At 48.6% G+C, this 27,398-nt stretch overlaps 1 protein-coding gene across 2 annotated transcripts; it reads right to left on the reverse strand.

Moving 5' to 3' along the window:
* Window positions 1-2,204: 2,204 nt before the first annotated feature.
* Window positions 2,205-27,398, reverse strand: DIRAS2 (DIRAS family GTPase 2). Of its 2 annotated transcripts, none has more exons than XM_042912929.1 (2): window positions 26,421-27,398; window positions 2,205-3,223 (listed from the first exon to the last, which is right to left on the reverse strand). In XM_042912929.1, exon 2 carries the CDS (start codon window positions 3,180-3,182, stop codon window positions 2,583-2,585), a length of 600 nt encoding a protein of 199 aa, XP_042768863.1. In that variant the 5' UTR covers window positions 3,183-3,223; window positions 26,421-27,398; the 3' UTR covers window positions 2,205-2,582. The 2 variants fall into 2 exon arrangements, with proteins under 2 accessions (XP_042768863.1, XP_042768862.1); XM_042912928.1 differs by lacking the exon at window positions 26,421-27,398 and adding an exon at window positions 26,097-26,133.

A 27,398-nucleotide genomic window follows, 5' to 3' on the forward strand; every position in this document is an offset into this window, starting at 1 on the left:
CATGGCTTATCACCAGATAGAGGACGTACTGGTAGGGACAGAAGGGACTCATGGGAACCCCCATGCTTGTCCCCAGAACGCCATCGTCAAAGCAATATTTGGAGTTCCGTAACGTGCCGTGGCGAGGTCGGAAACTTCTGTGCCCACGTGCGGTTGTAGGACGGGTCCTCCGGAACAGCACTGCATACTCAGGATGGGGCCACATACACGCCACACGCACCTGATTCGGTGGGACCAACCCCCGAGCCCGGAGACGATCGGGGATCTCCTCAAAGACTATTTTGAGATGCTCCTCAAACCCTCAGTGCAGTTCACCCAAAATGACATCAGGACGAAGACCCGTGCCTGTGGCGTCCACAGCCTTCCTATAAACCCACGGGCAAACTATGAAGGAACGAAACACATCCTGAATGCACTCTAGTTTTCGATCATGAAGAGTTTCTCCCACGGATGAAGCTTTACACACTTTAAAGGCAGACAGTGACGAGAGAGGGCGGGTGCGATTCTGACTCATATCAATAGGAACGGGACAGTCGGTGGGAGCCTCAACCTAGGAGCCTCAGGGACCTGGCGGCCCCAGGGCAGATCCCAGCCCCCCCCCCCCCCCGTTTTGGCCACGAAGTCCTGTTTCTTCTTCCACTTACCCAGTCTCCAAATTACAAACTCTCTGAGAATAGAAATAGAAAAAAAAAGGGATAGGTTGAAAAATAAATGTTCCAGAAAACTCGCCAACTAGGTGCCAATGGGAAGCTCCCAGAGCAGCCGCCGGGGGGGGTGAGGGGCGTCCGTCGGGACTTGAGGGGGCCTTGGGCCCGGCTCCCCGACTCTGCGGGCCCCCGGGCTGCTTCCACACCTTCCTTGCTCAAGGTTGCTCCAGGAGGCCAAGAAGAGGGGTGGGGTGGCTGGTTCCCAAGGGCGCCACCAGGGGAGTCACGCGCAGAGCCCAGAGGATTGTCAAGACCAGGACCGTTAACCAGAAAGGGCCGATGGAGATGTTGAGTGCACAGAGGTGCCGGCTATGGCCGCCCTGCCCAGCGGGGCCGTGAGGACACAGCAGGTGCAGAAGAGAGACGCAGAACCCAACGGGGTGCATGCGGACGTCCCCAACTGGCCAACTCTGCCCGGTGTCCGGTGGCAGAAGCCCGGCCCGGCTTCTGGCTTCCTCTGCCTGCCGCGTAGCAAGCAGCTCTTGAAGGACCTTTCCGGAGTGGGGGCCAGCGTGAGCTGTGCTGGCCAGAACAAACAAGAGGAGGCTTCTGTTCCAGGCTCTGTCAGTTGGAGCCTTCTGGAAGCGGAGCCAGACAGGCCACGCCCAGGACAGAGCAGCCTGCCTGCCTCCGGCCACCGTCCAGTCTCCAGGCCAGCATGCAGAGACCGGCAGAGGCCGTGATTTAGTTTGAAGGATAAGGAAGCACACGAGGTCATTAAGAGGAAGAGAGAATTGATTCCAGAGCAGACTCCGCATCGAACAGCTCTTAGGAGACATTTATAATGGAGCATGCAGGATAATCTACTATTACTTGAACACATTCTCCAGGAGTACGCTTCGGCTATAGACAGATCATCAAAAACACAGTGAACGACTTCTGTTTCAAAGTATTTCATTGAGGTGCTAAAGAATGGCGTATACAGATCTCCGTGTCATTTGGAAAAATGGATGTGCTTCTGTCTTGGGATGGCCTTTGTTGGCTGTTGCCCAGCTGGATATAGACCGAGTGATGGAAAAGAGGGAAAACCATCGTGGAGGGGGAAATAATGGCCTGAAAAGAGCTTCTTTCATTGCATTTATTTAAAATCTGAGGGCTGGAAGGAGTGTGCTCCTCGTGGGTCAAGGGGAGGAAAGCACACTTCTAAAACCCTCGACATTGCTGAGATGCTCTAGGAAGTGTCACGATATCCTCACTCGCACACTGAAGGACCAAACAGGATGCCCTTCAGTGAACTCATCTGTCACCGGCCGTGAAATAATTAAAGGGACGCCTGCTGACCAGGTCTAGTGAGGTGAGAGCACCCCTCAGAGCCCAGGGCCCGCCAGTCAGCTGGGAATCGACAGTGAGCGCGCTCTGGGGGACGCTGTGTCAGTTTATGTCCAATTCAGCTACAGAACTGTGAAATGGAACAACGTGGGCCAGGTGTTCCCTTCCCCCCCCCCCCCCCGCCCCTCCCGCCCCTAAGGGTGCCCAGCTCTTGAGCTGGGTGGGCATAGCTCCAGGGTCACATGCCGTCACATGCATGCAGATGGGACCTAGTCCTGTACTCAGATCGCTCGTGGGCGCGAGCCCAGAGCCCCCGCGAAGGGCCAACCCACCTTCAGAAACGCCCAGCCCCCCACCAGGTGCCCCGGGGTGCAGGGTGCATGGGTTCCCATTTTAACCGCTGGGCAGAGTCCCTGATTCTGGAGAGGGGGTGCTTACGGGCGGTGGCGTGAAGTGCCCTCTCGGGGACAGCGGGGCACGTCTCGGTCAAGATGCGCTAGTGAACACGTGGGCATCGGACATGCTGCCCTGACGACGGGGGAGGGGTCACGTGGGAGGGGACGGGGGCGGGGCGGGGCCAGGCCCCGCCCCCCGCTCCGCGGGGCCTCACATGAGCACGCATTTGCCCTTGAGTTTTTCCTTCCGCTTCTGCTGCTTGCTCTTCTTGCCGTCGATCTGGAGGCTCACGGTCCTGCGCTTCTCCAGGTTGAGCAGCTCCTGGAAGAGCTCCTTCACGTTGTGGTTGAGCTTGGCCGAGGTCTCCATGAAGGCGCACTTCCACCTGCGGGCCAGGGCCTCGGCCTCGCCGCTCTCCACCTCGCGGCTGGGGCTCTCGTCACACTTGTTGCCCACCAGCATGATGGGGATGCTGTCCACGTCCCCTTTGATCTCGCAGATTTGCTCGTAGATGGGCTTGAGCTCTTCCAGCGACTGCCGGCTGGTGATGGAGTAGACCAGGATGAAGGCGTGGCCCTTGGAGATGGACAGCCGCTGCATGGCCGGGAACTGGTGGCTGCCCGTGGTGTCCGTGATCTGCAGCGTGCAGATGCTCTTGTCGCAGCTGATCACCTGCCGGTAGGTGTCCTCCACCGTGGGGATGTAGCTCTCGCGGAACGTGCCTTTCACAAACCTCAAGACCAGCGAGCTCTTGCCTACGCCACCTGCCCCGAATACGGCCACCCGGTAGTCGTTGCTCTGTTCCGGCATGTTGCTCCACAGCCGAGGCTCGGCTCGCACCCAGGAGGCACCTGGCAAAGGAACCAGACGTGCGAGAGAATCGGTTTAAAAGAAAAAAAAAAAAAAAAAAAAAAAAAAAAGGAAGGAAAATCTTGACGAGGATTGCTTTACCCTCTTTCCATAGCTTAAAAAGAACCAAAGGGATACATTCTGTTTTCGAGCTCCCAACGTAAGAAAACTTGAATTTCATTTAAAAATTTTAGGGGCGCCCGGTGGCTCAGTCGGTTAAGTATCTGACTCTGGACTCTGGCTCAGGTCGTGATCTCACAGTTGGTGAGTTCGAGCTCGGAGTCAGGCTCTGTGCTGACGTTGCAGAGCCTGCTTGGGATTCTCTCTCTTTCTCTCTCTTTCTCTCTGCCCCTCCCCTGCTCTCTCTCTCTCCCCAAATAAATAAATTTTTAAAAAATGGCATCAAGGTCACTGTTTTATAAGCATTACAAGAAACCCTCTAGATAATGCGCACTCGGTGCTTACCCAGCAGAAGCTCCCAGCATTAGAGGACGGCCAGGCACAGAAAGGCGTCTGTTACACACCCTGCGTGGTAACTGCCATGGTAAAGTCATAAACAAAGGCCGAAAGAGAGCCTGCTGGGGCATCCAGTTCTGTGTGGGGCCCTGAGGGGAGATTTCACAGAGGGTGAAGGTGTGAAGGGATGAAGGGCGGGTCACCCAGAAGACGGGGTCCCTTGCAGATGCCCAAGGGTGCGAAGGGAGCCAACACGGTGCCAGGGCAGACAGCTGGCGTGCATGGACATCTGGGGCAGAGCTGACAAGCAGGGAGCGGTGGCCTCATCAGTCGAGATAAAAGGCCAAAGAGACAAGTAGGTTTGGAGAGGCTGAGCAGGAAGCAGCTGGGCCCGGGTCAGGTTTGTAGGACACACAGGTGGAGACAGGTATCTGGTAGGTGGCTGGGCTGTGGTCTGAAAACTCAGTAGGGAAGTCCAGGCTAGTGATAAGGACGTGGGTTTCATCCATATATAAAGAGCACGATAATAAGTAAAAATCAGCCAGGGTGAAGACGTATAGTGAGAGAGAAGATCAAATTCCACATCCAGAGAACTTGACAAGTCATCTACTTCAGCTTTCTGCACCGGAGTTGCCTGCACCAGAAAATGGAGATAGTAACACCACCTTCTCCTCAGAGCTGCTCTGGGGTGTTTGTGAGACAAGGACTGTCACTCAGCACAGTTGGGGGCCCAAGCTCTCTAGCTGTTCAGTAAGGACTAGGCAGAAAAGGGGGGTCACAAAGGAGCAGCAGGGACAGGAGGAAGAACTGGAGAGAAGGTAGCAAAATGCCAAGAAAGCCCAAAACTGTCAAGAAGTCATGGAGCTCGTATAGCTATACACACCTACGTTAAATGAGAACAAAGATCTCAAATCAGTAACTTGATCTCCCACCTTACAAGAGTCAAGTAACCCCAAAGGAGGAAAAATGCGGGAAATACTAGATTACAGTGGAAGTCAGTAGAATAAAGAATAGAAAAACAATAGAGAAAAGTCAATAAACTCAGAAGTGGGTTTGTTTTTTTAATAACAATAAAATTAACAAGCTTTTTGCTGGACTGGCCAAAGAAGCAAGAAAACTCAAAATGTTAACATGAGAAGTGGCAGAGGAGACATCACTACTGACCCTGCAGAAACATAGTTATCAGAGGCTCCTGTGACCAACTGCATAGAAACATGCTACATAACTCAGAGGAGGCAGACCTAAACTACCAAAGCTGAATCAAGCAGAAATCGAAAATGTGCAAAGACCTACATAGCAAGACAGTAATCAAAAAACCATCCACAAGGAAAGCCGGGTCCAGACAGTTTCACGGGATTAATTATATTGGATTAATACCAATCCTTTGCAAACTCTTCCAAAAAGTTGAAGGGGAGGATACACCTGTCACTCTCTCTGAGGCCAAAATTACCCTGATACCAGCTTGAGATACAGAGACATGACAAGAAAACTACAGAGCAGTATCTCTTCTGAACAAATACAAAATCCTCAACCAAGACTAGCAAAACGAATCCACCAATGCATAAAAAGGATTATACATCATAACCAAGTAGGATTTATGCCGGGCATGCAAAGTCGGCTTAACATCCAAAAATTAACATAACATACCATATCAATAAAAGACCAAAAGCATGATAATCTCAGTAGATACAAAAAAGAAAAAATTGACAAACTTCAGTACTCAATCATGATAAAAAAAAAAAAAAGAACAAATCAAGAATAAAAGGGAACTTCTTCCTCCAGAAAAGAGCATATTATGAAACACCACAGTTAAGACAGTACTTAATGATGAAAGATTGTTTTCTCACTACAATCAAGAAAAAGACCAGTGTCCCCACTCTTGCAACTTCTATTTACCATTTTACTGAAGGTTTTAACTAGGAGAATAAGTCAAGAATGTGAAATAAAAGGCATCCAGATTGGAAGGGAAGAAATGAAACTATTTATTGCAGAAGGCACAACCTTGTAAATAGAAACTTTTAAGGAATCTTCCAAAAAGAAAACTAATAAACTACTTCTAAAAGGTTTTCAAATATCCATATAAAAATCAACTGTATATCTCCACACCCGCAATGAATAATCTGAAAACAAAATTAAGAAACCAATTCCATTTACATCATGAAAAAGCATAAGATACTTAGGAATAAAATTAATAAGGAAGCATAAACATTGTACTCTGAAAATTAAAAAAAATATATTGTTGAAAGAAACTGAAGACCCAAAGGAGTGGAAAGGCACCCATGTTTATGTATCAGAGGACTTAATTTTGTTAAAATAGCAATATTCCCCAAATCACCTACAGATTCAGCACAGTCCCTACATAAATTCCAATTGGCTACTCTATGGAAATTTCCAAGCTGATTCCAAAATTCACCTGAAAATTCAAAAGGCCCAGAATAGTGAAGCAATGGCAAATTTAGAAAGAAAGAAAGAAATAAGGGAAGGAAAGGGCGGGAGGGAAGGAGGGAATGGGGGAGGGAAGGAGGGAATGGGGGAGGGAAGGACAGAAGGAAGGACGTTGGAGAACACATACTTCCTGATTTCAAACTCACTGAGAGGAGCAGAAAGACACTATACATGATGACATTGTCTACGGATTCTGAAACGGATTCACAGATACACAGGAACAGATCCAGAGCCCCCAGTGTGAGAAATAATGTGTTAAAGTAACAGGCTCGGCTTTATCCCTGATAGCCAGGCGATGGAAACAACCCATATGTTCGCGGTAGAAATGGAATATTCGTACCATAAAAAGCAACGCATCGGATTAATACATCCCTACGATAAGAAAAAGCAATACCAGGAGTGGAACATGCAACACGCTGGTTGAACGTGCCAGTTGAGATGCGCTCCACAGCCCGCTGGATGCTGGAAACGCCACCCATCTTCGTGCGGCTGGGGGTTACGGAGGAGTTACGCAGTGGTCTTGCGGATTGTTCAGAATGACCATATTCTCTCAAACTTATCATGGAAATGAAATATCACTTACAAGCCAGGAAACCCAATAGGGTTGATTCTCAGACTCGAGTTAAAGGAAAGTACCCTTGGAGATGGAGTGTGGTAGCTTTGATCTGGGGGCGGTAAGGGGTGAAGGAAGTCTGGCAAACTTCAGGTTGACTGGGATGTCCTGAGCTACGAAGGGAGTCAAAGCATCTTGCGGTGCGTGTGGGAGCAAGGACAACCAAGGAGATGGCCAGAAAGACCAGAAGTGGGGCTTTCTCTTTAAGGAAATTGAGGGCTGAGGAAAGAGGAGGGGACAATCAGCCGAGGTACTGTGGGGGGAGACTGTAGGGATCGGCTGTGCATATTCAACACAGCAAACCCGGAAGAAGGCAGGAGCCACTGAGATCCAGAATGTACACAGGGCGATGGGTCTTCACGGAGAGAAGAGCGAGATCGGGTGGAGGCACGGGACCCCGTCCAGACCGGCCCCTCGACCCCAACCACCTGTCATGTCTCAGCTTAACGTGTTAAAAGGAACAAATGAGAAGCCACATAATGCATATACTTGGTTAAAGAGATAATGGAGATCGTAAAACACTCTTTCATCCACACAGAGGCCCCTTCCCTCCTTTGACAGCTTCTTTCCAGAAACAACCACTGTTAAAAAGAACAGAAATTCAGTTATCACTTCCTGGTGTGCACCATGAGAATTTTAAATAACGCACTCATGGCTTGAAGCGTAGAACTTAATGTCTCGACTTACTGCCTTTGGACCATATCTTTCTGTGAAATTAGCACACTACCTTCCTCCATTGCCTGATTTTTGTGAGTTACACTCCATTTTTAAGCACCTGCCAGTATTTCAGTTTCCCAGATATAACATTTACAATTTGTTCCAAAATTTATATTAAGTCTTCTGTACTTGCCTGCAGGTTGTTTCTAAACTCTATCAAGAAACAGCTTATTGAAAGGGTTTTGTAAAGATTTTTCAATGCAGAAGTCGATAGTAGGACTGAACCCAGTGAGGGGAAAGGTCATCGTCAGTCAGACTTTGCTGACTGATACATAATCTTCTGTGTCTGCATTGTTGGGGTCTTAGGTTGGGTTGGGTTTTTTTAACCCTAGTTTTTTGGGGTTTTTTTGCTTTTGTACCTAGGTCACTCTTAGTTGCCAATTTGTCTTTTTTTTTTTTAATTTTTATTCATTTTAGAAAGACAGAGAGCAAGTGGGGCAGGGGCAGAGAGAGTGGAGACACAGAATCGGCAGCAGGCTCCAGGCTCTGAGCTGTCAGCACAGAGCCCGATGCGGGGCTCGAACCCACAAACCGTGAGATCGTGACCTGAGCTGAAGTCGGATACTCAACCGACTGAGACACCCAGGCGCTCCGAGTTGCCAATTTCTCTATTTCAATTTATTATCATCTTGCTTGGATCCATTTTATGTTTTGGCATGAACATTACTGGTAAGTTCTTTTAGATGGCCTTAAAACTGAGTCCGTGCCACATTCCCCTGATTGATGCAATCCTGCAGCCAAACAAAGTTGCAAGTATTTTCTCCACAGATTTTAAGGACCATGCGTCTTTTAACTTGGTCATCACCAGGGATATGGGTGTGAAATCCAAAGGCTGTAAGATACTCTCTCCTCTGTAGGGAACTCGGGATTCTCCCTTCTCTTTGGCAGGTGGGGGTTTCTCTTTATTCTGAGAGCTACGCCATCCCACCAGGATATATCTAGAACTGTTTTTTGACTACATTTTTTTGGGGGGTTGGGGGCGGATTAAAAACCTGATCATTTCCGCAGCCTGGGGAAATTTTTATTTTTTCTATTTTTAGGAAGTGCTTCATCCCAACCCCTCTACTTCTCTCTCTTTGTGGAACTCTTATTAGGTGATGGCCTGAGTGTACCTATTCTTAATTGCTCTAGAAGGGCTTTCCTTATATTTTCAATCACTTTTCTCGTACTCTGATTTTGCCCCTCTCATAGAAGCGCTTTCTTATCTCGGACAAGGGGATACCTTGCGGACTTTCAGCAAGAATGCTACTTGCGATTTGTTGCCGCTGTTCTTATCACATATCTGAGATATCTCTGGTTATGTCTGTTCACTGCAATCTTCCTCTGTCATGGGGTTTCCACCAAATGTCTGCTCGTCCCTGGTTGTCCCCTGATTTATGAAAGAAATCGCCACCTGGCTGGGAGAGGCAGCTAGGGCAGTTTCTCTGGATGCACAGATCTGTCCACCAAAGTCTCTTCTGCCCTGAATAGGACAACTGTCTGCAATGACCCCTTTCTACTTTCTTTCCTTTTCTGGGACTTATCTGGACTAAATGGTCACTCAGCCCCTCACCCCTCTGAAAAGCTTATACACAGACAAATGAGGGAACGGATCAAAGAAAGAGAGTAAATAAGCCATCCCAAAGGATCACAAAAATATAAAAATGTGTGTCTTATAATAAAGAATTCAAAGTGAGACGTTTTAAATACTGAATATTAGGTTAGAGGTACAGTATTATGATTTACAAGAAATATACATTTGATCATTCAGATGACGAAAATATATTTTTCAGGGCACCTGGGTGGCTCAGTCACTTAAGTGTCTGATTTTGGCTCAGGTCATGATCTCACAGTTGGTGGGTTCAAGCCCCGTGTGGGGCTCTGTGCAGACAGCACGAGCCTGCTTGGCTTCTCTCTCCTTTCTCTGTCCCTCTGCATTTGTACCCTCTCTCTCAAAATAAATAAACTTAAAAAAAAAGTTCTTTAAATCTACTACTAATGAAAGATAAATGGGTCACTTAAGTAAAAATAAGAACTATTATCGACTTTACAACACAAATAAGGACACTTTTAAAAGAAATTAATTTTCAACGGAATGTAAATTCTCTAGGTAGGAGCGGGTACTTTTACACACTTTTAGAATTTCAATTTAATGGAAGATTCATTTCATGTACCTTCTCAGCTGACCCTAAAAACTGAAAGATCTGTTCGTTAGTGGGAAACGTTTGCCAGATCGTAAAGAGTTAAACAGCTATGGTCTGTCTTTCCCTAAGGAAGCAGACTCAGTTTTTCAGGAACCTTGTTTCCTGGTGTTCCGGAAACACCCCGCCCTGCAGTGTGGGGACAGGTGTTGAAGCAGGTGACACATCTGCACCCAGATAATGGAGCCACCGTCCCATGGCGGGGGGCCCGGGGCACCCAGATATTCATGGCAAGACTCCTAACATCTGCAAAAGTGAAACAAGTGGGGATGTATTGAGGCATGTCTTGGATTGGAAGCATTAGAATACATTATTCTTTAAGACCTTTGTTGTTGGGAGGCAAATAACCCCGCAGCTTAGGCACAGAAAAAAGGTTCACTAGTGTGTGTCTGCTACTATTCCATTTGGAGAAAGCATCATGGTCAGGAACGCCCAAGGGCCAAGTAACATGCATTTCATCACACTTTTCAGACTCCCAAGAACCTGGCCGTATTTGGGGGATTTTCTGCCTTCCTCCTCTTCTTTCCATGGGAAATGAAGAGACAAGTCATGCAAATAAGCAGCAACACCATCTCCTTGGTCAAAGGATGGGTCACCGAGGTTGACCCTGCAGCTGGCCCTTCAGGGAAATGAACACCAAAGCATGAAGGCGGCAGGGACACGGAGACCCTGCGGACACGGAGAAAGAATGTGTTCGATGCGGGGCGTGAGGCTCAGTGTGCTGTGCGCAGCCCGGGGCCTGCCTTCGCCGCGAGCCTGTTGAAACGAAGCCCTACGTGATGTGTACTTGCTCAGGTTGGTTTCTAGGTTTGGCCAAATAAAAGTCTGCAAGGTTGGCAAGTGGCTACGAAAGAGACCCTCAAACCATCATCAGTTAGGTTGTTACTCATGCTTTCGGGGTCAGAGCTAAGAATCAGTGCCCAACCCAAGGTCATGAAGATCTACCCCTGCTTTCTTCTGGAGTTTTATGATTTTAGTTCTTATATTTAGGCCATTGATCCATTTTGAGTTGATTCTTGAATACGGTGTGAGGAAGGGTGTCAGGTCACTTCCCTGTGGATGTCCCCTTGTCCCAGCACCATTCGTTAGAGAGACAATTCTTCCTCCACCAAATGATCTTGACCCCCTTGTCAACAATCAACTAGCTCTCGGGGCGCCTGGGTGGCTCAGTTGCTTAAGTGTCCGACTTCAGGTTAGGTCATGATCTTGCAGTCTGTGGGTTCGAGCCCCACGTCGGGCTCTGTGCTGACGGCTCGGAGCCTGGAGCCTGCTTCAGGCTCTGTGTCTCCCTCTCTCTCTGCCCCTCCCCTGCTCACTCACTCTCTCTCTCTCTCTCTGTCAAAAATAAATAACATTAAAAAAATTTTATTTTTAACTCAACTAGCTATAAATGTGAAGATTTCCTTCTGGACTCCATTCTATTCCATTGGTCTATATGTCTCTTCCTATGCCAGTGCCGCACTGTTTTGTCTACCGTAGCTCTGCGTTAAGTTTTGAAATCTGTTAAGTGTGACATCTCCAGATTCGCTGTTCTCTTTCAAGACCATTTTGGCTCTTTGGGGCCTCTTGCAATGGCGTACAAAAAATAAATAAATAAATCAGACTTTGTCAAAATTAGAAACTTCTGTGCAACAAAGAGCATTATCACGAAAGTTAAAAGAGAACACACACAATGGGAGAAAATATATATTCTGATGAGGATCGAATAGAAAGAATATATAGAGGGCCCTTACAACTGAATAACAAAAAAGAAAACAAGCCAACTAAAAAATGGACAAAGGGCTTCTATAAACATTTCTCCAAAGAAGTTCTACCAATGGCCAAGAGGCACAGGAAATGATGGTAAACACCACTAGTCACCGGGGAAAAGGCAGATGGAAAACACACTGAGCCCCACTGCACACCCAGTGGGATGGTCACTAACCAAAATCAAAGCAAAAGAACAACAACAACAACAGCAACAAAAAAGAATCAGAAAATAACAAGTGTTGGAGATATGGAAAAATTAAAGCCCTTGTGCATTACAGGTAGGAATCTAAAGCAGGGTAGCCACTGTGGGAAAATTCGACAGAGAATTACCCTATGACTCAGCAATCCACTCTTGGGTGTATCTCCCAAATCACTGATACACAATTCATACATGGAGGTATAATTAAAATAATTGAAAAGACACATTCGCAGAAGCACTCATCACTACAGCCAAAAGGTGGGAGCAAACCAGTGTCCGCTGAGATGAGCGTATAAACATGTGGTCCATCCATACAATGGAACATCATTCAGCCGGAAAGGGGAAGGGAGTTCTGTCACCTGCTACAGCATGGATGAACCTTGAGGACATTACGCGGCATGAAATCAGCCAGGCAGGAAAAGACAAATACCATAGGATTCCACGTAAATAGGGTCCCCAGAGTAGTCACACTCCCAGAGATGGTGATGGCGTGCGCCAGGCTGGGGGGCGGAAGGAGTGGACAGTGTTTGATGGGGACAGAGCTTCAGTTTGGGGAGGTGAAGAGTCCGTGGACGGAAGGAGGTACGATGGCGTGAACGTGCTTACGGTCACTGGCTTGCACGCCTGAAAATGCTAGATCTCCTGTAATGTGTATTTCGTCACAATAGAAATATACGAGTGTGAGTGAAAACATTTCTGGCAACAAGCAAATCACTATTAAAAGACCACGCTCCTGATGTGAGCGCAACGGACAGCAGGCAGCAGGGCACACACCCTCACCCCTTTCTCGTCCACGTCACACAGCAGAAGCAATAAGGGTCTAATCTGACCTGACAAAATCCCGACGAGACCAATTACGATTTGCACCTACTTCCTGGCCCTAAGTATATACTGCATTACAGGTGACATGAAGCGTCACCATTAACCAGGGCACTGGAAACCCAGCCCAGCCCAGTGGACTGCCTGGTCCAATATGGTGGCCACTCCCCATGGGAGTTCCCGCTGCCCTGAAGGGAGGCGTCCCACGCTGGATTTTGAGCGCTTAGTGTAAGAACGAATTTTAAATTGATAGTGATTGTGATATTGATTGTAAGTTAAAATGATGTTATTTCATATACATCGGGTAAAGTAAATTACTTAAAATAACTTCCCCTGTGCCTTTAGTTTTTAAGATGTGGTTACTTTGGAAAATGCAAAAGTACATACATGGCTCACATTGTATATTTACTGGTATGCAGTGTTCTAGAACAAACCCCTATATTTTTTTAGCGAAATTTACCAACACGTTGTAATGAATCCAATGCGTTACAAAATGTACTTAAACGTGATTTTTTTTAGAAAACCCTTAGAATCGTCTTCTAATTAACAGTGAAAGCCAAAAAGCCAGAAGCCAGAAAAAAATACTTATTTTCCTGCCGTGGCAAAGTATGTAAAATAACACACCAAAGTGCACGGTGACAAACTAAAATGCATTCCTTCTCCAAATCCTCTAGAAAGATAAAAAGAAAGTAGTACTTAAGTTAGGAAGAAACCAATATTCCAAGTTTCTCAGCAGAGAGATTGGCTACAATTGAGAAAAAGTACAAATGTTCCAAACACACTTTAGTGCGTCCATAATTTGCTGGAATGATTCTCCTTCAATAACAAGGTTCTTTGGCACAAACATCCTTCACTCAGTGTTTGTTTATTTGTTTGTTTGTTTATTTGTTTGTTTGTTTGTTTGTGGTCACTCTCCCCACTCCTTCTCCAAAATCCGCACCCGCAAAGGCGGGGTGCGGTCCCTGTTGGATTCACTCACCAGCACATCAGGGCATCCAACCCATCGTGGGAGAAACACTGTGCACATATCGAATGATTATCTGCTGTTGAAATACATTTTTGTGAGTGGACCAAGGCAAATCCTACCAGAGAAGACAAGTGAATTCTTCAAGGAAACAAAATAAAGGTTTGAAAAAAGCCTACATAAGAGCAACCCCTCATAGGTTGGCAACGTCAACCTTACAAAAGGATGTGTGGTAACATTGTAGAGACAGAACCAGAGGGGCAGAAGTTGTTCCATCACACGGGAAGTGCTTACAGCCAGAAGTCCCCAGGGGCTACGGATACCATGCATTTGGATATTTTATTTTATTTTATGGTCTCCCTTCTCCAATTTCATCCACTCCCCGACCCTCCCAGCTCTGTGCAGTTTGCTCTCTGTATTTATGAATCTGTGGCTATTTGTTTAATTATTTTGTTTTTCAGATTCCGCAGATAAGTGAAATCGTGTGGTGTCTGTCTTTGTCTGACTTATTTCACTTAGCGTAATACCCTGTAGGTCCATCCCTGTTGTGTCAAAAAGCTCGCTCTTTTTTATGGCTGAGTAATACTCCATTGTCCGTATGCCACATCTTCTGTATCCATTCATCTGTCAATGGACACTTGGGCTCCTTCCACATCTTTACCCTTGTAAATAAGGCTGCTATAAACATAGCGGTGCATATATCTTTTCGAATAAGTGTTCTCATTTTCTTTGGGTAAATACCCTGGAGTGGAATTACTGGATCATATGGTATTTCTGTTTTTAATTTTTTGAGCAAGCTCCGTACTGTTTTCCACCGTGGCTGCACCAGTTTGCGTTCCTACCAACAGTGCATGAGAGTTCCTTTTTCTCCACATCCTCGCCAACATTCGTTCTTTGTCTTTTTGATTTCGCCACCCTGACAGATGTGAGGTGACATTTCATTGTGGTTTTGATTTGTAATTCCCTGATGAAGAGTGATGATGGGCATCTTCTCATGTGTCTGTTGGACATCTGGATGTCTTCTTTGGGAAAATATCTATTCTGGTCCTCTGCCCATATTCAATCAGATTATTCGGGGTGGAGGGAGTTTGGTCTTGATTTATATAAGCTCTTTACCAATTTTAAATATTAACCCCTTATTAGATATATTATTTGCAAATATCTTCTCCCATTCACTAGATTGCCTTTTAATTTTATTGATGGTTTCCTCTGCTGTAAAAAAAGCTTTTTATTTTCGTGTAGTCCCAATAGTTTATGTTTGCTTTTGTTTCCCTTGCCTGAGAAGACCTACCCATAAATATGTTGCGAAGGCCAATGTCCAAGACATTACTGCCTGTATTATCTTTTAAGAGTTTATGGTTTCAGGTCTCACATTTAGGTCTTTTACCTCTTTGAGTTTATTTTTGCATAGGATGTAAGAAAGTGGTCCGGTTTCATTCTTTTCCATGTAGCTGTCTCCAACTGGCAGGAGCAACGGAGGGCAGAGAGGATCTCAAGCAGGCTCTGTGCTGTCAGTACAGAGCCTGACATGGGGCTCGAACCCACGAACTGTGAGATCATGGGATCATGACCTGAGCTGAAACCAAGAGTTAGATGCTTAACCCACTGAGCCACTCAGGTGCCCCCAACTGGTGTTTTTTAATGTAAAACAGGTATTTGTAATTTATAATAGGCAAAAAGATATACATAATATTATACATACATACATATAACGTATGTTACATATACGGCAAGTATTTTTAATATATATAAATAATATATAATAACATGTAAAAATAGAACTTTATTATATATAATCAATAAAATAAATTCAAAATAAATTAAAAAATAAATAAATAAATAAAACCTTATTATATATATACATAATATTATACATACATATATATAACGTATGTTACACATACGACAAGTATTTTTAATATATATATAAATAACATATATTAACGTGTAACATATAAAAATAAAACTTTGTTATATATAATAAAATAAATTCAAAATAAATTAAAAACAAAAATAAATAAATAAAACCTTATTATATATATACATAATATTATACATACATATATAAAACATATACAATATGTTACATACTGTATATTGTATATATTGTATATTGTATATATCGTATATTGTATGTTACCTATACAATTGTATATGTTATATATACGGCAAGTATTTTAATATATGTAAATAATACATAATAATATGTAATATATAAAAATAAAACCTGCAAGACACAGAAAATTCTTCCATATACTCTTTTTTTTTTTTTTTTTTTTTTTTTTTTTAACATTTTTTATTTTTTTTATTTTTGGGACAGAGAGAGACACAGCATGAATGGGGGAGGGGCAGAGAGAGAGGGAGACACAGAATCGGAAACAGGCTCCAGGCTCCGAGCCATCAGCCCAGAGCCTGACGCGGGGCTCGAACTCACGGACCGCGAGATCGTGACCTGGCTGAAGTCGGACGCTTAACCGACTGCGCCACCCAGGCGCCCCAACTTCCATATACTCTTGAAGGAAGTTAGAAGCACCCACAAAAGTACTTTCTCCCGCAGGATGTCTTACCAGTTATCTTGTAGCAAAGAATACGGAAGTGTTGCCAAACTAAAAGGCAAGTCATGCGTTTATCTTTTATGCAAAAGACAACTGTTCTAAATCCACGGCCGTTTTCTGCATGGGAGACGGCTTTCACTAGTATGCCACACAGCAGATATTTTATGAATATAGGCAATCTCCTCTGTCTCTCTAATATAAAGATGAGATGTTAGACATTTTAGACGGGAGAGAGGGGCACTGTACCTCCTTTGGAAAAACCATCCTATGGAGACAGCAGTTTGAAAAGAGATGCGTGAAAATGCTTCTGGGAGAGTGACGTCACTAAGAAGGTGACAGGGTTGTTCCTGGCTCTGCTCCCCCAGACGAGAGGACCAACTGACACCTCTCTGAGAACCGGACTTCAGAGGATCCCAGAACACCGGGGGGCGGGGGGGCGGAAACACCCCCTCCCCACAGAGGCCAAGACAGACTGCGTTGCAGGGGACAAGAGATGGAGCCCCACTGGGCGCGTGGCCCCTTCCCCAAGACAGCACAGCACCACGAGGAGGGGTCTCCCCTGAGCCCCTGCATCCTCCGGGGAAAAAGGGAACCCAGGAGGGACCAGCAGCCTGCCCCAGCACTGTGGTCACTTCGCAGGAGCCCCAAGTCGAATTCACACCATGGGGACTGCAGAGAGATGTGTGTGGGGGGGGGGGGGGGGGGGCGCTTAGCCATCGGGAATCTAACTGTGAACAGGAAATCTGAACAGACCGGGGAGTCAAGGGGGCTCCGCCCGTCGAGCATCTGACTGTTGATCTGAGCTCAAGTCGTGGTCTCATGGTTTGTGGGATTGATCCCAGTGTCTGGCTCCACACTGCTGGCATGGAGCCTGCTTGGGATTCTCTCTCTCTCCCTCTCTCTGGCCTCCCCTGTGTGCTCTCTCTCTCTCTAAAAACAAAACAAAACAAGACAAAACAAAAAAAAAAACAAAAACAAAAAGAAAAAAACGAAAACAACAACAAAGAAAAGCCTTAAAAACTTCTTTTTTTAAATTTGTTTTCATGTTTATTTATGTTTGAGAGACAGAGAGAGACAGAGCACGAACGGTGGAGGGTCAGAGAGAGGGAGACACAGAATCTGAAACAGGCTCCAGGCTCCGAGCTGTCAGCACAGAGCCCGACGTGGGGCTCGAACTCACGGACCGTGAGATCGGGACCTGAGCCGAAGTCGGACGCTCAACCGACTGAGCCACCCAGGCGCCCCAAGCCTTACAAACTTCTAAGTTATAAGACAAGAGTACTCGGGCTGTGATGTACATCATGACGACGACAGCCAACGGTGGGCAGGACACGCGGGAAAGCTGAAAGGGTGTGAATCCTAATTGTTCTCATCCCAAGGAGAAAATTCCTTCCTTAAATATTTTTTCCTTTCTTTTTATTTTATCCATATGAGAAAACGGATGTTAGATGAACCTATTAGGGTAATCAATACCCAAGAGAGATAAATCAAACCATGCCAGATGCCTTAAACTTACACAGGGATGTATGGCAATCATTCGTCAAGCGTGACGGGGAAAAGCGGCTTCTGTTACGTGACCGTGTTGGAAGCAATGCAGACGTGTTTCTGTACAGCTCTCCTAACTGCACAGTTTAAAACCTGAAACTCAAACTCTTTTTTTTTTTCTCTATCATTTTAAAGGTGTTTCCAAATGAAGGGTTTCCATGAGTGTGGGAGCATCGATAAAACAAATGGATGCAGCGCCCCTCAGTTCCACACCAAGGTGCACAGGGGACATCAGAGGGGCCAGAGGACAGCTCCCTGGAAAGTTGCCACTCGAGCTAAGATTTGAGAGAGGCAGTGGAGTGAGGTCTGGGCCCCTGGGGAAGAGCTCCCTGGCAGAGATAGCATCCCGTGGAAGCACCTGATGTCAGTGTGGTGTGCTCTAGGGCCACGGAAGATTCCAGAACGCAGGGAGGGAGGGATCGGAAAAGCAGGTGAAGTCAACACGTAATGGGTGGGGGCAGGAGGAGGCAGCTCTTGTCACGAGAAGGACGGCAGCCACGGAGGGTTTTCAGCAGAGAAGGGACGGTGGTGTGACCCGTGCTGTGTGGGACGTCCTTGAGGACCCAGGAGGGCAGCGTGGAAGCGGGAGACAGGACGTCCTGCCTTGGACCACGGTGGCCGCAGGGCAGGGGGTCAGTGTCATCCCCGCCAAGATCACCCTCTGGTTCCAAGACCACAGATGCCAGCCATATGCCAGCAATGTCCAACGGCATGTCCGTGGCCGGCCTCTGCCCGGAGGTGCAGGCCATGTGCCCTCTCCCCACCGAACCTCTCCGCTGGGACACCTTGGACACACCCCCAAATAACGTGGGCACAACCGAACCGCCTCCACCCCCCTCCACGCCTCCCCTTGCAACTTTCCTCGTCTTGGCCGATGGCGACGTTCCCTTCCGGCTGTCCGGGCCGAAACCCCCAGAGCCCCCCCCCCCCGAACCCCTCTTCGTGTCCCACGCCTCACGTCCAGTGCACCAGCGGCCTCCAGCCACTCCAATCCACTCCCCAACAGCCCCAAATCACCCCTGCACTCCAGACCCTCCATTGGCCACGCTGTCTCCCCCAGAACGAGAGCTAAAGGGCTCAACCCCCACAGTCACCTCCTGCTATTTTCCCCCCAGCTCACCCCAGCCACATCTGTCTCCTCGCTGCTACTTGGACAGCAGCTGGTATGCTCCTGCCCCGGGGCCTTTGCACAGGCAGTTACCGCTGCATGGACCGCTCTTCCCCTCCCCCACCTTCTGCAGACCTATGTTCGAATATCACCTTCCGGCCCAGACTTTGCCGACCACCCTATCTCACTGCACGATCCCAGCCTCAGCCCTGGAAGTCTATCCCCTCTTCCTGCCTTATTTTTCTCCACAGCACGTTTTCCTTTCTGACATACTCGTAATTGACTTTCTTAAACCATAGGCTCGTGCGGGCTTTTTATCGGTTTCGTCCACTGCTGTCTCCCCAGGGCTTGCACACCGCCCGGCCCGTAGGAGGCGTTCAGTAAGGATCTGCGCAGAGCGTCAGCGAATCTGCGTTTCGCTTCTGACGAACAGATGGACGAGGGCAGACCACGCAAGGTGCCTCGGGCAAGAGCCACGCGGGCGGAGATCTTGGGGGTCGGCTCGAGGCGGCCAGGCACCTGCGGCTGCCACGCGCGTTGAGCGGCATCTCGGACGTGGCTTCCCGGCCGTGGCAACACAGCGTGAACGAGGCCACCCCGCTTCAATGACAGCGCGGCGCTGTGCTCGTGATGTGTCATCCATGGCCCTATGCTGGGGGAGCACATCCGCAAGGCGGACCACGGCCCCGTGTGGGCCCCGTGTGGGGAGAGCCCTCCGCGCCCCAAGCGCCACAGCTGGAGGCCCCCAAATACCAGAAGCAGGGGGACGTGACTGCCAGAGGCTGCAGGAGGGTCGCGATGTGAGCGGAGGCCGGACGGGGCGCCTGGCCATGACCCCACGGGCTTCGGAGGGCGGCTCACGGCCACCGAAGGGGGCCGGCTCCCACGGAGAAAGCGGACCAGAAGTCCGCTGCAACCAACCGGCCAAAACCCAGGCAGCTGAGCCTAGAAAGGCAGCAGGAGGACGGAACACAGGTAGAGTGACGCCAGCAGGGATGGGTGGCGGCCGGCTGGGGAAGGAGTTAAGACGCAAGCGACGGTCGATAAAGTGTCAAGAGAAAAACTCCTAAGGTTTCTAAGTGGCAGAACTGGAGAGACAGGATGAGATCCTCTCCTGAGAGCACGCTGGGCCCAGGTCAGGCGTTAAGGGGAGACGGTGAGCTTGGGTTCCCGCGTAGCACCCGGCAAGAGTGTCTGGGCCCATCGAGGCTCACGTCGAGGGGGCAGGTGGGTAACGCGTGCTGGGCCGGCCATAGCACTGGGATCAATCAGGGTGCGCTGTTCAGGGAGGGATTGAAGCCCGGTGTGGACGAGGCGGTGTGGGAGAACCACGAGGCGACAGCAGAGGGCTCGGACAGACCCCGGAATGAGTGCCGTGGGGGGCAGCGGGTCTGCAAACATCACAGGGAGCCCCCCCAGGGTGGATCAGCCGTGCTGAGGGCCGTGTCGGGGAAGCACCCCAGGGAAGCACGGTCCTCAAAGAACGACGGAGAGAATGGGGGTAGGAACTGGAGAGCGACCCCCGGCCGGGAAGCAAGGCGGGTCCCTGGGGCACCCGGCGAGAGTGGTTCTGACGGAGCGAGCGTGAGGTGCAGCTTAGGAACGTTTCCTGGGGCTCTGGCTGTGGAACGGGGGGATGGTTGCAAATCATTGGCTCAATGGAACCCAGTTTGGGCTTTTTTCTTTTTTCTTTTTTTAATTAATCGAAGGCTACACAGACATGAACGTGTATAAACATCAATGGGAAGGTAACAACTGAAGAGGCCACCGGGATGAAATGCACGTCCCGGGAGAGCAGCTGAGCAAGGGCACTGAGAAGGCGTGCCGTAAGCACAGGACGCCGTGGCTGCAGGAGGGGTGCCCCACATCCCCCCGGAGGGGGGAGAGCTCCCAGGACTGACTAGATCCCCTGTCACTGTCACGTGGACCTTCAGAAGAGAGGACAGAAAGACTGGGGTCACCTGGATGGCATGCGGCCAAACCGTGAGGACGGCCCCTGGACCTGGTGAGGCAATGCTCGCGGTGAGCAAAGAGCATCAGAGGTCACAAGCCGATGGGATGAGCAAAGCAAGGGCGCGGAGTCAGTAGCTGTGAACCACTAATCAATACTTATTTGCGTCCGCTCTGCAGTTACCAGGCAGGTCAGCAAAACGTGCCGTAAGAGGCTGTGGCTACCGACGCGTCTAGAATCCGACGGCAGGTGACGTCGGACGGTCCTTAGCACCAGCTGTCCTCAGCAGGCTTGTGGTCAAAGCTAGGATCCCCAGAATCCTTCCAGGGATGAACGGACTAGCGCCACAAAAATATCAAGGAGGGGATATGCCTACGGAGGCAAAACAGCATGAATGCAGTTACAGAGGCGGGACTGCCCGTGCGGAGATGAGCTCAGGCTAGGAACAGACGGAAAGAGTTGGCAAAAGCAGGAACATGGATTTAACCAGACAAAAACTGGCGCGTCCCTGCAGACCCAGCTCAAAGAGCAAGATGTAAAGAAAAAAATCAATAGTTTAAGATTAACTGGAGAGCGTCTACACCAGGGGAGCTAGAAAGAGCCCATGCTGAAGGCCAGAAGGCCATCCAGAAGCAAGGTGCAATGTGAGACAGCAGGCTCCATGCCAGGCTGTGCGCGGGAAGAACAATCTGATACAGCGAGAGAGAGAGAGACGGGACCAGTAAGATGCCTGTCCGATCACATCCACCCGCTGGAACATCCCAGGAACCTCCCACAAGGGTGGAGAGGTCCCCGACAAGCTGTGCCTTCAAAACACCCCTGATTTGGGTGTCAGCAGCCCTGATGAACAGATGAAGGACCCGAGACCCACGCTTGAAGCAACAGCGGTCGATGCCCAGCTAGGGAGCAGGGGAACCTCTTCAGACGAGAATCGGCAAACCCAGGAAGGCAACTGAGCCGATCCAAATCAGCAACAACCGAACCACGAGCTCAGGATGCTAAAATGTTCAGGAAGGAAGTGTTTTGTTTTGTTTTGTTTTTACAGTAACATCTAATATTGCCAAGCAACTTTCAGAATGGTCTTGTATTTGCTTTAAAAAGACAATAGCCACATTAGGCAGCTAGGAACAGACGACTGTGTATGTTTTCTGACCCAGTCGCCAGGAACAGTCCCCTGCCAAGAGCATAGATCTGCTGCATAAAGGAGGGTAGGTCCTGAAACGTTTAGCGCGCATGTTGATCGATCAATGGTACAGAACCAGCATTATAACTGGGTGTGACTACAACAGTAGGTATCTAGTCAAAGAGGAATAGGTACCAACTGATAGCTCATGGCTGAGAAAGAAAGATAAATGGGAGTATCGTACCCCCAATAGTCACGGGACTATTCCACAGTTGTCTTTAAATCCTAGGGGGTCTTTCCCAAGCAGGGGAGCAATGAGACAGCCCGCTGATCTTATGCGCCCATGGGTAATGGGAGGTGGGGGTGGTAGGGTTAGGAAGGTGTGTCCGAGTCCATAAAATAAGGAAAATACCAGTGAGCTGGATTTTTGATGTGGAGAATTGAGCGAGCTCCTGGCTTTGTGCTGACTCAGAGACCCGGATACTGACCATTTTCCCCCAAAGGTACACTCAACATTCGAAAGTCACAGGTATGCACCAACATGACCATCGGAGTGGGAAGATGACACAGGAAGGAAAGTGTCCCCTTCCAAGGGCCCCTCTGTCTGAGCTCCTCTGTCGTAAGCACATGGACCCTTCCGGACTCCAGCTTCAGCAGTGGAGGCAGGAGAGAGGAGAAAGTCCTCATAGACAGCTCCCGTGTTCTCTTACTTCCTCAGAAACCCAATCACTTTCCAGACATCAATTAGCTTTAGAAAAACATTGCACAAATTCCTCTCATACAAGACGCTGCGCTCTTTAAAACTGCTATCCTGGCTTCTGAGACAGGCAGCCGTGTGATGGAAATGACACCCGCCTCTCCATCACTCATTGACCACCGAGGCCATCCAGGGGCTGGGTGAAGAAACCAACATCCTTTCATTAAGGTCCCTCATTTCTGGGCTTCGAGAAGTCAGTATTCACGGGTCAATGATAAAGCGTTACATTTCACAACGCTATTGAATGGCGTTGAAATGGATGGCAACATTGAAAATACATACACATACCCTAAAGGATAATACGGAAAGATCTGTGGAGAATATTCAGTCATGCAGTAGATACTAGCTCACTAGTTGGTTATCGATTTGACAATGGATTTGCTGTTACCTGCCCACTAAAGGAATTTAAATATGAAAACTGAATGATCTCCAATGGGACACGGGGACTCAGTTGCTGACGTCCGCCATCAAGGATTGGACAGAAGCACACAGTGGTTGTGCAAAATGGCGGCACCCACCAGGTCTGCTGCTTTGTTTCTGCTACAGCAGGTCCTCTAGGCTGAATGCAGGTGGAATCCACAAGTCTAGCCACTGGTTATTTTTCAGAGAACCAGGTATTTTTGATGCAAGTGTTTAACCCAACCAGATATTTGATCCAACCCTCCTATTTTACTAATAAAGAAGCAAAAATAGGTTTTAAAATCGCACAACCAGCTACTGGTAGGGAAGGGTAGGCCACAGCTCTTACAGCAATTTGAGATTAGCTGTTTATTTATTTTTGATAGTGTTTAAGTGGCTCAATTTAACAGCTCCTAATGTTTCAGCTTTTAAGTTACTTTGTCAAAAAGTTAATATTCCATAGCCATGCTGGCCAATACAACAGCCACCAGCTACATGGGCTATTGACCTCTTAAAATGTGGCTGATCCAAATTGAGATGTTCCATAAATGTAAGACTTGGCATGGAAGAAAAAAAACCTTCTAAAATATCTTATACATATTTTGTATCCATTACATCTTTAAACAGTCATTTTTGATAGATTGGATTAAAGAAAATACAATATTACAATGAATTACACCTGTTTATTTTTACTTTTCTAATGTGACTAGTAGGACATTTTAATGCATGCATGAGCCTCACACATTTTATCTATATGGGACAGTACCGATTTTGAGGACAACACTTCACTGCACTAAGGACAGACCCACCGGGGACCTTTCTTTTCCTGATTTAGCCAGTGGCGGGAGCAAAAGATGTGAGGACCAGGGCACATCCACTCCGGGTACTGTAATGAATACTCAGCTGGTGGAGGGAGAAAGGCTTGCGAGAAACATCCTCTAGGAAAAACTGAAGCATCATTTGCAATCCGTGAAATAACTTCAGGTTCATCCTTAACTGCACATGCGTGTGCCAATTCAACTTGTAAAAGAACATCAGCAATCGTGACGGCATGACAACCACCACCTGCCTTTCGGATTAAGAGCAGATATTTCCCTAGAAAAATCATAACCAAAAACAATGGCCTAGAAATCAGCTGTCTTTAAAGAGACAGCTGTCCATTGTAAATACCCCAACCAGATAGGCAGATAGATAGACAGACAGACAAATATATAGAAAGAAAAATGGACAGAAAAAATAGACATAGATAAAGATATAGATAGATAGAAAGATAGATAGATAGACAGATAGATAGATAGATAGACAGATAGATATCCAACCCACCTTAAAAGTGAGAATGGGACACAGGGGTTACCTGAATTGAAAGTTACAGCTCAGCACTGAGCCCTCTTTAACTTCCAACAGTTTGCAGGCAACCTCCTCCCCCCGCAGAAAACCAGACGCTCCTCTTTATAACAAAGAAATTTTTTTAGTGCAAAAGTTCACTGCGTTCATCTAGGGGGAAGAATGATGCTTTCGTCCAAATCAGTAGGTAACTTGCAACACACCAACACACCACCTAAGGCAACAAAGTAAGCACAGACATGTTTTCACAGTCACAGATGCATTCTCTGTTTGACAAAGAACGCTCGGCATTTTTCAAAGGTTTTAATGTTCCAGTAAGCTGTGCAGGCACCCGAGTGGAGACCGTGTTCCCTGATGGCTGAGAATGCCAGATTGCCAGACAGGAGCGCAAAGGCACTCCCACAACTCAGAATTCGATTTGGCTGTCTTCTGAGTCTCTCCTCAGGAACAACTATTAAAGCTGTAACAAGAAAAGATTCTGGAGGTTTCTGCAATAACCGTGCACACAGAATTGCCGTCTGCAGAGGTAACCCAGGAGGAGGAAGCAGCGACCCCAGGCGATGGAAGGCAGTCCCCTCTCCCCGCTCCCCTGTCTGTGTTCACCAGGACCATTGCCTGACCACCAAACGAAGGGCCATGTGTTAAAGAGCATGAAAATGTGTCCCTGTCTGGTCTCTTCTCTTTCTGTAAGATCAACTACGGGTCTCCTGGTGCCTCGGCCCATAGGAATGCCGGGCTCCTGCATTTCCAGAGACAGAACTGTTGGCAATTTGCAAGTTCAGGCAGTGGCCAACAACAACAACAAAAAGTATTATTCCCCTCCCCCAAATTTGTTAAATTTGTTCTAATTTTACCCTCCCCTTTTCTCTCCCTCCCACTCCACCTCTTCAAATCCAAATGCCACCGGAAAAGAAGTGCATTCGGACTGATCTGGATGTAAAATGCTCCGGGCTTTTTTGGTTACCTAGAAAATCTTCTTTAAAAAGAAGATTTTATAGGTTTTTAGTTCAAAGCAGGAAAGGTCTCCTGTGCTAAGACTGGCTTCTCACGTGGAAGGGGGTCGTTCAGAAGATAGTAAAAGGCGAATATGCAAATAGATCCCTAAGGAAGGCACGCTGTGTCACTGCTCAGTTAGGACTGGATGCCCCCACCAGCTGTATCTCAGCGTCCAGTGGATGTGACCGGGGACGCACAGGGTTGCCACTTTCCAAGTCTCCCAAACCCCCAAGGATGGGTATTGGAGCTTTAAAGGAGAAAAACAGCATCCTCGGCCGCAGCAGCGCGGACTGGGGCAGAGGCTCCCGCAGGGCGAGACGACGCCAGCGGTGCCTTGCAGGGAGCGGGAGCCCACGGGAGTCATTGTCATTTGGGGGGCTGCGGCCCCTCCCCTCCCCGGCCCCTGCGCCAGGGCAACAGCGAGGGGCGCCCGCAGACTCGGGAGGCACATGTAAGGGGAGAACTGAAATATTTCGCCACGTCCCAGCCCAGCCCGTGAAGGGCCGCTGAGGGAAACCGTGCTAAGCCAACAGCCTTCATAACGCGCTGTCCATCCTTCCCACTTGGAGCCACGTCTCGTGGCACTTCCGAAAATCCACTCAAGCAACTTCCACGCTGCAAACACCTGCACCACAGCACCTTCTGAAGCACCAACTCCTGTTTGGGAAGGGATCCCAAAGAATGTGCAAGGTACGGATCTCTCTCTCTCTCTCTCTCTCTCTCTCTCTCTCTTTTCAAGAACGCGTTTCAGACCAGGGCACCGAGACGCACACCCTCCCCGCCAAGGATACAGAAATGCGGCTTCCCGCTCGCCAACTCCAGGGGCCGTGCTGCTGACTCGCCCTCCCGGCGACGGCAATCCCTCCTCCTCGGGGGCTCCAGGCGCGGAGGCCCGGGGCCGGCGGGGCCCCAGGGCGGGCGCGGCGCAGCCACGGCCGAGGAGGGGGATCCTTACCTGAGGGGCAGCGCAACTGCGCCCCGGGCTTGTCCCGAGCTCGCCTGGCACCGGACGGGGTAGGGCCGGCTGTGCCGCTGCGGGCTCCTCCCGAGGCGGGCGGGGCGCCGCCGCCGTGACGATGCCGTCAGCTGCTCGCCCGCCGTGCGCCCCCCGCGCCCCGGCACCTGCGCCCCGCGCCCCCGCGCCCCCGAGTCCGCGCACCTGCGCCCCGCGCCCCCCGCACCTGCGCCCCGCGCCCCCGCGCACCTGCGCCCCGCGCCCCCCGCACCTGCTCCCCGCGCCCCCAGCGCACCTGCGCCCCGCGCCCCGCGCACCCCGCACCTGCGCCGCGCAGCCCGGCCTTCCTCCTCTCGCTCTCCCTCTCCAGTCACCACTTACTAGCTGGACCAGCTGCTGCAGCGGCGGCTGCTTTTGCTTAAATGGCGTCCGCTCGCCTCCAAAGAGCTTTTAGGTGCCACCTACTGCACGCTCCTGGAATGGATGGCCGGGACTGGAATTTTCTGAGAATTCAGTGAATTAACACCCTTCCGTGGCAAGTGCGCCGGATTCTTTTGTTTGGGATCGTTCACACCGTCAGCTGCAATCACCGCGAACCACACAGGCTTTTCTTTCCGCGTCCAGACGCTGAATGAAAAACCACCTCGTTTCGAAGTCGGGTGAAATAGGGCCACGCCGGTAGCCAACCACACGCTGCAGATTAATGCGTTCTGATTTAACAAACCCCTGGGACAAAACCACCCCCGGCGGTCTGGGGCTGGAACTGACTTTCCACCGAATAGTTTCGCATTAGCGTCTGGAGCAAACAACCAGCTTTGTTTTCTGACATTGATAAACCATTTTGTCCAAGAAGCATTTGCCCAGAAACAGGTGAATCAGCAAGAAACAAGATTTGTGGCTAACAGCTCTGTGCCAACGGTTTTCAAACGCTTGCCTGTAACCCTGATGGAATATTGCATTGAAACTACGGGTTTGAGGAATATTGCCTCGCCCTACTAAAACCCAGTCTGTTTTAATGACAATTTTTCCCAGAGAACTGGGCAGTGTTTTGTTGTTTTTCACGTTTGGTGTAGCTTATAGAATCCCATTTCCCTGTTCCGAAACTGTCTTGAATTTCTGTATAGTTTCAAATTGCCTTCTCCTTTGATGTCATTTCCAAAGTAAATTTGTGCTCTATTATTCACAGGAAATATCTGTTTTTAAAAATCTTACCTTAGGATGATAACTGTAATCGAGAAAATTTAGGATTCCCACTGGTTCATCTGAATTCCGACCTAGAAGCCAGGGCCATTGGAATATGAA

This window comes from Panthera leo, chromosome D4 (genome assembly GCF_018350215.1).
Source record: "Panthera leo isolate Ple1 chromosome D4, P.leo_Ple1_pat1.1, whole genome shotgun sequence".
Taxonomy (NCBI): Eukaryota; Metazoa; Chordata; class Mammalia; order Carnivora; family Felidae; genus Panthera; species Panthera leo.